The sequence below is a fragment of the Lissotriton helveticus genome, chromosome 12, assembly GCF_964261635.1.
Source record: "Lissotriton helveticus chromosome 12, aLisHel1.1, whole genome shotgun sequence".
NCBI classification, from domain to species: domain Eukaryota; kingdom Metazoa; phylum Chordata; class Amphibia; order Caudata; family Salamandridae; genus Lissotriton; species Lissotriton helveticus.
The window spans coordinates 84,741,495-84,753,619 of NC_136073.1; the positions used below are offsets into that span (position 1 = coordinate 84,741,495).

General features: G+C 43.2%; 1 protein-coding gene across 1 annotated transcript in view; it reads left to right on the forward strand.

Moving 5' to 3' along the window:
• The first annotated feature begins 425 nt into the window (after positions 1–425).
• The window catches only part of LOC144797883 (extracellular calcium-sensing receptor-like), a 174,467-nt gene continuing 162,767 nt past the window's right edge, over positions 426–12,125 (forward strand). The window contains exon 1 of the mRNA XM_078668685.1: positions 426–1,136. Coding sequence (XP_078524811.1) covers positions 426–1,136 — 711 coding nt within the window. The remainder of the gene's footprint in view (positions 1,137–12,125) is intronic.

Sequence of the window (12,125 nt, forward strand, 5' to 3'; positions counted from 1 at the left end):
ATTCCAGTAGAAGACAAATGTTTGATTTAATTTACCTATTAAATATAAAATGTATTAAATATTAAATATTTTACTATGTTTTTGCTAATTTTATTTTTTATATTTTGTCTAAGTGTATTCTAAATGAAGGTTCCCCAGTAAAACAGTAACCTTAGTCTACTGAGAAAAAGAAGATGACAGCCAGGCAAGGTTAAACAAATATTCCCGAGTGGGTGGGGATCTGGGATCCAGGTGTCACTGGTCACAGTGACTGTTTCTGCAAATGTCATTTTAAAACTCCAATGTGTTAACATTTATTTTCTGTTTTTTAAAAGATCAGTTATTTTTCAACAAGCCCACTCTTAAGTGACCGGAACCAATTTCATTCCTTCTTCCGCACCATTCCCAGTGATGACGTCCAATCCTGTGGTCTGGCTCAATTAGTGATGCACTTTGGATGGATATGGGTTGGAATTTTGGCTGCAGATGATGACTATGGCCAACTGGGAAGTCAATTGTTAAAGCAAGAGCTAATCAAAACTGGTGTTTGTGTGGCCTTCAGTGAAAACATCCACCTAACCAAAGCTGAAGATAATGCTTTTCATATTACCCAAGTTATGAAAACATCAGAAGCCATGGCCATTGTCATCTTCTCATCTGACGTTTATCTGGTTCGTCTCTTTGATGAGGTGGTGAGGCAGAATGTAACAGGCAATATATGGATCGCTAGTGAAGCATGGTCAACAAATTCTCTTCTATCCAGCAAGAAATATTCAGAAATACTTTCTGGCACAATAGGATTTGCAATACACAGTGGGGAGATGATAGGCTTTGAAGGGTATTTCACCAGTATTAACCCTGCAACATCTCAAGGAGATATCTTTGTAAAAAGGTTCTGGGAAGAAGCCTTTAGCTGCCAATGGTTGGACCAGATACATTTCTTGTTATGGGACAACAAGACAAAAATTTGTACAGGGACTGAGAAACTGGTTAATCTTCCAATGAACACAATAATGGACTTTAGAATTACCTACAATATCTACAAAGCGGTTCATGCCACAGCTCTAGCTTTAGACAATCTGAGGATATGCATTCAAGATGGGGAACATTTCATTAAAAAAACCTGTGCAAATATCTCGGACTTCCATCCGTGGGAGGTAAGCATTCTTCCAAGTATTTATATTTCATACATCTTGGGAATGTAAGACAATAGAAAAACATGCCCTCCTATAGAAAAGCATCCATATCAAGGTCATCAAAAAGGTACATCACTGCTCTGCAATTGCTCAGCAACAACCATCACCAGTGTGGATGTGCACATGACAATAGAGAAGGTTAGAATAGGCTGTGAGCAAAAGTGCAAAAAGAAACTGCATAGTAAAAAAAATGTTGCCAAAGTTTGATTTTTACCAATGTTCCCAACTTGAGATGCCTAAAAATAGAGCCCGAGCTGAAAAGTAGGTTTTTCTAAGGGAATTACTCACAAAACATTGTTTTGTACTTTTTGTAGGAGAATTATCAACAAAAAAAAAGATTGTTTATGGAAAAATCCACAGTTAATTTTGTGTAAGAAAATACCACACACTAGCAAGTCAGGGGGGGAATAGAAGTGAAAAACATCCAGAAGCAATATTGCTTCTTCCTGTGATAGGGATGCCGTCTACGGCAGAGCTCACAAAAAGGAAAAACCTTTCTGGCACAAATGAGGGAACCACTTCCCTTGCTGGGTTGAAGAAAAGTATCCTGCATGGTTTTGACCTGCTCTCTCCTATAGGGATTAAACAAAACAATGTTAACTGGCTTCTATATTAACCAAACCCAAAAAAATAGTATTTCTAATAAATGACAAATCATGTGATACTTCAAAGAATTTGTGTTTGTTATAGTTCTGTTGACATTAGAACTTCCTGAAAAATGCCTAAGGTTGGCTATCACAAAAGAATATCCGTACTCCCTGTAAGGGACAAGGCCTATATGTATCAACATTTGGAATAGCAATTACCTTATTGCGGTTTTCAGCCAATCACAATTTGGTAATCTCTATTCCTAATGTATGAAACTCTAGTGTTTTATTTACCGAATCCCAGGGGGTCACAAATCGGCCTACCTCATTAATATTAATGAGGTAGGTCAAAATTGGCAACTCCCTAGGAAGCGTTAAAATGCACAGGGATGGTGGCCTGCTAGGCTCAGCAGACCACCATGTCCGTGATTGCTTTTCATAAATCAATCTTTCTTTTCTTTTTTTTAAATGCAGCCCGTTTTCCTTAAAGGAAAATGGGTACGTTTAAAAAAGAAAAAAAAAGGTTTTATTTTTATTTTTTAAGAGCAGGCAATGGTTTATGGGACCACTGCCTGCTCTCAAAAAATGTTTTTTCCACCCTGCTTATTTGCGAATGGGTTACCACCATCTTGAAGTTGGTGATAAAATACAAATGTTTTGCGATTGCATTCACGGTCACAAAGCATGCATATATATGCTGCGATTCGGTATTTGGAAGGGACACTCTAAATGCGCCCCTTCAAATACCGAATCACAAACCCATTTTGCGATCCGGTAACAGGTTACTAAATTGCAAAATAGGGTTTGATACATGAGAAAAGCCTGTTTTGCATTTGCAAATTGGCCGTTTCTGCGAATTGTTCCTTTTACGAATGCAAAATTGCTGGATACATGTGGCCCAAAGGCTTGATGAAAGAGCATCCTGTTCTAGGCTCCTCGTTCTAAAGCTATACAAAAACTGGGAAAAGAGAGAGAGAAAAGGAAAGATAGAGGGAGCTATTACAGCATCTTACAGTAACCGACTATCTATACTGTAATTTGCAGGGCAGTAAGTGGTGGGTTCTCTATGATCGGATTCCAGTGTATTTCTTGCTTCATCCTCTGGCCATCATTTAGTAATGAGTGCTGTGAGAGTCAGGATGAAAGGTTTGTGCAGGTAAGAGTCGGCAGCCAGAGCCAGTCAGGGAACAGACTCGTGAGGACAGGGTCAAACAGGAGAGCTAAAATGCTATGGGCGAAGAAACATCTTATGAGGGAAAGAGATGTATAATAGTTAAATAACACAGAATCGGATGAACAGATCTGTTGTGGGCCCTTCAGTTGAGGTCACACCTCAGTGAGTGTATTGCTGTATCCACGGGTAGTCTTTAAGAAAAAGTAAGTTGAATCAAAGTGGTACTTGTAAAGTCTGGAATGAAAACTACAAATAAATCCCAGTGGAACACAGACCGGACCGCATGCACCAGCATTTTTTCAAAATTCCATTAAATGCATGCTTCCCACATCCAAACGGAAGCCACATGGGAACAATGCAGCAAATTCATAGGGTGAATGGTATAGTCCCCCAGTGATAGTGAAAGCATTTTGTAAACAGCCAGAAGCAGGTTGTAAGGGGATCGTGGAGGCTCCCAGATCTTAGGCAGACGCATTCCCCACAGACCTAAAGAACTTCCGCCCCATCTCACTCCTCCCCTTTCCGGCCAAAGTCATCGAGAAGACCGTCAACAGACAACTTCCCGCCTTCCTTGAGATCAACGGATACCTTGACCCCTTGCAATCCGGCTTCCGAGCAAACTACAGCACCGAGGCCGCCCTCATCGCAGTCACCGACGACATCAGGTCCCTGCTCGACAACAGGGAAACAGTGGCCCTCATCCTCCTGGACCTGTTGGCAGCCTTCAACACCGTATGCCACCGCACCTTAATACAGCACCTCAGCAACATCGGAATCCAAGGAAAGGCCTTAGAGCGGACAGCCTCGTTCCTCGCCGGTAGAACCCAGAGAGTCCGCCTCCCCCCGTTCCGATCAGCGGCCACCGAAGTCATCTGTGGCATCCCACAAGGATCCTCGCTCAGCCCCACCCTCTTCAATGTCTACATGAGCCCCCTCGCAGCCGTCGCACGCCAACACAACCTTAACATCATCTCCTACGCCGACGACACCCAGCTCATCCTCTCCCTCACCAACGACCCCGCCACCGCCAGAGCCAACCTCCGGGAAGGAATGAAAGAAGTCGCAGAATGGATGAAGCTCAACCGGCTGAAACTGAACTCTGATAAGACGGAAGTCCTCATCCTGGGAACATCCCCCTCTGCCTGGGAAAACTCCTGGTGGCCCCCTGCCCTGGGCTCCGCACCCAATCCAACCGACCATGCACGCAACCTGGGCTTCATCCTTGACTCCTCCCTCATGATGACCAAGCAAGTTAACGCCGTCTCGTCAGCCTGCTTCAACACACTGCGTATGCTCCGAAAGATCTTCTGGTGGATCCCCACCGACACCAGGAAGATGGTCACCCAGGCCCTCGTCACCAGCCGACTGGACTGCGGAAACACCCTCTACGATGGAACCACAGCCAAACTTCAGCAAAGACTCCAGCGCATACAGAACGCCTCAGCACGACTCATCCTGGACACCCCCTACTTCAGCCACATCACTCCCCAGCTGAGAGACCTGCACTGGCTCCCCATCAGCAAGAGGATCACGCTCAGACTCCTCACCCACGCACACAAGGCTCTCCACAACGTGGGACCCACATACCTCAACAACCGCCTTGCATTCTACACGCCCACCCGCCAGCTCCGCTCCACCAGCCTCGCCCTTGCCACCGTCCCACGCATCCGCAGGACCACCGCCGGAGGAAGATCCTTCTGCTACCTGGCGGCCAAGACATGGAACTCCCTCCCCACCCACCTACGACTTACCCAGAACCATCTCTCCTTCAGGAAACAGCTCAAGACCTGGCTCTTCGAGCAATAGCGGACCCCCCCAGTGCCTTGAGACCCTATGGGTGAGTAGCGCGCTTTACAAATTCCGTGATTGATTGATTGATTGATTCTCCAACACTGGCCACAGCTGTATCCATGTTAGCAGCCACAAGCTGACCTCTGATGACACTAATTAATATGTATTAAATTGGTTCATTACTGACCCAACAAGAAGCACTTGGCTGGATGGAATGTTAGGGTATGCTCAAGAAGTATGAGGTAATGTGTCTGTTTTTCATGTCATTGATCATTTAACAATAATGACTGGTGTCCTGCACTACTAAAGTCCAGGATGTAAATACATTCAAACTGCAGTGGCACTTTTGTTACTTCTGTGGTAAGGTGCCATGCCCTTGCAAGGTAAGGCTCCCAGGTTTGAATCCAGGTCAATGTCTTCCAAATTTCTTTCATAATACCAAATGCTCTCCTTACAAAAATGTGTTCTTACCGTGTAATACGGGAGTGCCTTCTGGAGGTGTGAGAGAGGTACTTTTGGAATATTGTGGCAACTGGAAGCCAGGACGAGCCATGCTCCATGGAAAGTAACTGGAACTGCTAAAAACAATCTGAGGCATTGTCCCAAAGAAAGCCCAAGGCCTTAACAAAATCCACAGTGACCTGTTTTTGAATGAACCTGGTTTTTGGCGTGCTTATCTCGCAGTCATATTTTCTGCTATTACTAACGGGGCCTCAATTTCCTCTACTTGGGCAGGGGACAAAATTATACCTAGCTATAAATAAGGCCCCCGGTACACCCCATTAAATTAGAAGCCCATAAGTCTTATTGATAGTGCCCAAAAGCTATTTTGTAGAGTACTCCTGGGCACATTGCAGGATTGGATGGCCTCTAGCGATCTGCTAACCCTGCTGCAGTTCTGATTTAGGCAGTCTGTAATTACTGTCAATTAGGTGGTTTTACTCCAAATGCTGTATTTGAAAGCCATTACCTTGGGCAAAGGCCGATCATCCGTCTTCTTTGTGGACCTACTCTCGGTCTTTGATTTAGTCCGTAGAAAGATCCTTTGGAAGGTCCTTGCTGATATGGGGGTCCTGGTCTAATTACTTGACATCTTAGTTAAGCTTCACATGGATAATTATGTGCAAATGAGATGTGGTAGTGCAGGCAAACTAACAGAACCCTTCCCAGTGAACAGACAGGTAAGACAGGGGTGCGTCCACAGTTCACAGTTCATGAATGGCCTTGTTGAGTATCTTGAGGTATGAAAATGATGCAACCAGGCTGATAAATCTGATGTTCCCTGCACTTATGTTCGCGGATGATACCTTGCTCCTCTATAAATCGCCAATGGGACTACAGAGGCTTATAAAGTGCTTTGATGGCTTCTGCCAAGAAAGGGGCTTGAAGATCATTGTGAACAAGACGAAGTTCATGATCTTGAACCGAGGGAGCTTCACTAGGGCAAACCCAAAGTTAAAAGGGATCTCACTTGAGCTCATAAGCACTTTAGGTTATTTGGGTATGACTTTACCTGATCACCTGGGCTGCCATGCACATCTCTTACACGGTATGCTTAAACTGAAACAAGTAGCAGTAGGAATTATCAAGATGCTACAAAGATCCTACTTCCGACCACTAGAGATGGTGTACTATGGAGCAGAATTATGTGGACTCTCTCACAGGGGTAGGAAAATGCTTTATGCAACAGCTGATAGTGTTCCCTATAAGTACCCCCTGCTTCCACTCATATTGGATTTTGGGTTGCGACCACTCTCCATTAGAGTGGGGTTAAGTCCCCTACTATATTAGAGGAGAATTTGGCACACCCCAGAGATCACTTCCTATTTGGACGAAATCTTGACTAAACCTAGCCCTTTAGATTTTCCATGGATAAGATATATCAAGGTTACCCTGTTGGATGTAGGACTTGCAAGTTTGTGGAGCTCCCCTAGTTTATCAAGGGCACCTTCCACGTCACTGCTTAAACCAGCGTTTTGATGTAGTAAAGATTCAGTGCTACTTGCTCAGAGCTATGGACCTCCGACAGAAACCTTTCTCTCAGTCAAGGTCTTGTACAGGTGAGAGAAGAAGCATAAAATTGTAATAACTTTAAATTATTATCATTGTATGCCTCCTGCTGCTTTGCGAGTGGGCGGGGCCACTCTGCTCTTGAAGTAGGCCAGGGCGGCAAATTCCATTCCGCTCGCGGAATTTGCGGAATTTGGGTAATTTTGCATTCCGCGGAGAACAAAAATTGCCCAAAATTCTGCGTTCGGCGACTTCGCAAAATTGTTTGCTTGTTCGCGTTCTCAAAATGCGTGTTTGCAAGATATTTCTCCCCGAGCACGGAAACAGCAATTGCGAACTGGAAAAAAGCATCGCGAATAAGCAATTCCGTATGTTCGCGGAATTTCTGCGTGTTCACAGAGATTTTTTACCGTTTCGCGGAGATTTGCGTAATGCGATTATGCAAATTCCACCCATCCCTATCTTGAAGCAGGGCAGGGGAGCAGTGGTTTGCCCACTCCTAAGTGTGCAATGACTGTTTGGTGGTCCCTCTCGGGCCGCTCAAACCAGTCATGCTCACTTTCACCATTCTCCATGCAGGCTGCATTACAAGCCCAGGTTCTTATTCCCTGGTTGAGCATCAACCAGGACGCTCAAAACCAATCACAACACAGCATTGTGATTGGTCAGTGGGGTCTGGCTGTGCTTCACTCCAAGACGGAGAAGAGCAGGAGCAAAGATGCAGGACCCGGCGCAATGTTTAATTTATAGTTTTAATGTGTTTTTTTATAAAAGATGCGCAACTCCCCCTCTGCGCGTGACCCGCAACCTGCCTACCCCGCCACCCGCGAGCCAGGCCAGCTGCCCCCGGGCAAACGCCATTGGCTAGGCGACTGTATTTGCAGTTACGGCATGGAACTCTCCCTTTTGCTTCATTTCTAGCTAATTGGGTCATTTGAAAGAGACTCCTGGTTCCCAGAGTCCAATGTGTGGTACACTTAAAGAAACTTTTGAACACGTCCTGTTTTTATGTCCTTTATATAATAACTGCAGGCAAATATGGATCATTCAACTGTGTTGAAGTTTGGGAGTCAGAGAACATAAAGTGGCCACTCAGATGTTTAAATATGATGACATTTACCTAATTGGGTTTGGTGTAAGTAGATTCCTGTTGGAAATGTGGCAATTAAGACAAATGGCGCGGATAGGCTGGGTGGTAAAGAGAATATATGTTACTATATACAGCCTATACACTCATCTTGCACCAAATTGTGATATACTGTATGATATATAGTGAGCAACTCCTATTTCCTTATGAATAGTAATGCATTGCCCCTCATGGACGTTTCCCTGTGAGTAACATCTAGGACTTATTAACTATGCACAGAACACTTTATAATACGATGTGAACTAATCTACATATTTACAGCCTTATACATGACGTGCTCTAAACTGAATATACTCTTTTTGCCAAGAGATGCAATATGATTAGATCAGTTTATAATGTTGCTTGATTACATAAAGCTGATTTTAAGTGATTGAGAGATTTCACTATATGTTTTACAGTTTAGGGGGAGCTGTATTATGATTACTATTTTCCCATGTTTTTGATGAAAGTATTTATTGAAGTTAGTTTTATGTTTTTCATGCCATACCATTGCTTTACCTTGCTTTTATGGCTTTGTGTCGCAATAAATCCTATTTGATGATGTATTTCCATGTCAAATTGTGCAAATTCATCTATTACTGTGCGGTAGAGTCTGCTCACCATATCGGGAAACCTAAGTGGTAAAATCTGTTCCCCATTGCAAAAAAATTGTGATTCTCCTAATTAAATGGCAATAGAATCTAGATGTTATTAAAGACACAGAGGCTAACATTATGCATTATTCCTTTAATGCAAACTCCACACAGCCACTTTGAAGTATTACACCACAAACAAAATTGTTCTAGAACAGAATACAGCTAGACTCTAATAGGCATGCCCACAGTACAACCTGCCTCTGTGAAATGCGGCCCAAAATTAATCATCATGTAATACAAAAAGTCCCAAAAAGATATGGCATAGCAGTAAATAAAGTAACTTCTCAAACAACGAAGAACTTGCATTGCAGAACAAATGAAAGAAGACACCCAGTTCATAGAGGTTTCCAGGAGTATTAGAACATCCTCTATAGGTGCAAGACATTCTAAATAAACAGCACATAAATGAATACAATGTATATAACAAACTTGAATTATTAAAAATGAATTCACCTCCTTTAATTTGGTATTGTTTGGTTTTCTTTATCTTTTTTTTTCATTTTTCTTTATATTGTTATCCAAACCCTTCAACCAACTCCAGGGATGGGAGGGTGGATAATGTTAGCCTCTGGGTCTTTAATGAAATACAGATTCTCTTGGCATTTAATTAGGAGAATTGCTGTTTTATTACAAGACCGGAAGCCACCATTATGCATGTTTGTAGTCCAGTAAATACACATCCGACATGTGCTCGAACAGTTTACCGAAATGTTTTGCGGAGGTATTAGAGTTTGACTAATCAGCAGCCTTAAGGATGTCCTCTAGTCTTCCACCTTTCCAGATGGATTGGTTAGTCATAGCTTCTCTCATAGATGGTGCTTGAAATTTCTTACGGTCAACACCTGCCAAATCCATAGTCCCTTTAAGCCTCCTTGGTAGTGAAGTAGATGATATAGTCTTGAAATGTTTCATGAATGAGATGAATAGTTGCTCAACACTATCAGAATGATGCTCACTCATTCTGGTAACACATTCTGTCATGCAATCTACTATTCACACCTTTTTGCAAGAGTCAAACCTAGGATAAATAATTGTGTCTGACATAGTATTAGTTTTAATGATTTCAAATCTCACTCTAAAGGCATCATAAATCTGGTTACTTACCTCTAAAGCTTTAACATGTGATACGAGGTGGCAGGAAATTAAACAGAGAAGGAAAGCTAGCTTCATAGAAAGTCCCTTTCGATTGAAATATTACTAGGCCATGCTGTGAAAAGATCCAGGACTAGTTTAGCATCCCATATGGTCTAATTTCTAGGTCTTGGTAGTCTCCTTAACCTAAGGCTCTTATGAATTCTATACACTAAGACATATTTCCATTACGTCTACTGTTTGCTAACTCATGTCCTGCTGAGATTGCAGATCTGCAAAAATTAAGTGACCTATAACTAAGGCCCCTATCAAATTGTTCTACTACGAAGTTAACCATTTCAACTATAGGAGCTTCCACTGGACCCAAGTCCCTCTCCAAGTACAAGTAATACCCATGTTTCCATATTCCGTTGTTTCTCCAGTGGTGCCTGGAGCCCAGAATTACTCAAGGAGCTGCACAGCCTTTCCCGAACGACTTAACATTTCATTGGATCTCTTGATACTTTCCAAACAAGAAGGCTCAAAATCCCTGTCTTCACCAGGGGTTGTTCTATTCCATCTATGTCCCTTAAAAGGCTTTCCTCTGACGGTAGAAGCAAGGGAATATCGCAAGCCAATTCCAAGTAACCCTGGGCGTAGTTTGCGTAGTAGCACTATGCGTAGCTACGCAAAGTGCACTTCGCATTACGCGAGATAAGCGTAGCACTACGCGAACTGCGTAGTACGCTGTTCGGGATGATTGCTTAGTGCCGGATGCTTGTCCCCACTGTGCAATCATTGAAAACTGCATCTTGCACAGTGCGAGCTGTCGTTTTCTGTGCTCGAGTATATTTTTACTCGAGCGGCAGCTTTCTCAACGCGGGCTGGTAGTTTCTCAACGAGAGCGGTCGCGAGCATACGCGACCACTTGAAATGAGAAACCTGACTTCCCCGCTTTGAGAATCTCGCCGGGAGGTTTATTTTCCACGCTCGCGATCAGCAACTTGATGTTGCTGATTACAAATGAGGAAAAAGTCTCGCTGAGATATCATTTTGCCCGCTCGCGGTCGCCAACTTGATGTTGAGGACCGCGAGCAAGCAAAAAAAGGCAACTACGCTACGCGATTTTGCACAGTGCTACGTGCAATTCGCGTAGCGTGAAGTAGCACAAACTACATAAACTTCGCGAGCGTAGCGTAGTTGTCTGCCCAGGGTAAATTCCAAGGTCATTGGGAGCCAAGCCTGGGATGGCCAAAAGGGAGTTAATAGTAATAGGGAGCATTGTTCCTTTCTCACCTTCTGGAGGACTCTCTGGATAATTGCAAAATGGGGAAAGGCACCAGCTCGGGTTCCCTTCCAAGGTTGCAAGAAAGCATTGATTGCCCGAGCATCCGGTCTGGCATCCAGCTGAAATACTTTTTCAGTGGAAATGTCAATCTGCTTGCAAAAAGATCCCCATAAGTGACCGAGACGTCTGAAGCGGCTCTTGTTCAGCTTCCAGGGGCTGTAGTCTTTCAGAAACCTCAAGTTTCAATCTGCTGCAATACTGTTTTTTCCCCGTCAGTACCATGATCTCAAGCTGAACTTGTGTTCTAGGCAGAACATCCAAATTATTTCCCCCAAATCTGACAAGACTGAGGATTTTGTTCCCCTAACTGATTTATGTATGCTACTGCAGACACATTGTCAATTTTTAACATGACAGCTCTGTCCTGTAGGTAGTGTTTGAAGCTCATTATAGAATAGAGACCTACTGTCAACTCCAGATAATTTATGTGGTGGGGCCTCTCCATTTAAGACCTTAAACCTTCTGTGCTCTGGTTGCCCAAGTGTGCTCCCCAGCTATGAATGTTTGCATCCAATTCTAGTATTTATTCTGGGGAACTCCCAGACATTGCCCTGTGATTCCAGGCATCCGTGTTCTACAACCACCAGTCCAATTCTAATCTGGCTTCTTTATCTATGATCACACTAACCCCATACCATGATCCTTTTCTTGGAGCTCTCGCTTTCACCCTCTGTAGAGCTTGATAATGTAATGGCCCCAGATATATGGCTTTAATAGAAGAGGAAAGGAGGCCTAGAAGCCTGGCTAGCTCTCTTAAGATTATAGAGTCCTCTCTCAACACAGATCTTATCTCCTTTAGAATCTTAGTAATTGTCTTCCCTGGCAACAGAATATGGGTCTTTATTGTGTCCATCGTAAAATCCCAAAATTCTAGGGACCAGGAAGGAACCAGAATGGGCTTATCCTTGTTTATTATGAAAAACAAACTCTCCAGAACATTTACTATCAATTACAGATCCTTTAAAATCTGAGAATGATATTAGGACATTATGAGGATATCATTTAGATAAACAATAAACTGTAGCCCTCTCTCGAAAAGGATGTAGTCACTCTCATTACCTTGGTGAAACAACAAGGAACCGAGGATAGGTCAAAGGGAAGTGCCTGAACCTGAAAAAGACAGTGATTCCATATGAACTGGAGGTAAAAATGAGAATGCATAGCTATGGGAATGGTGAAGAAGGCAT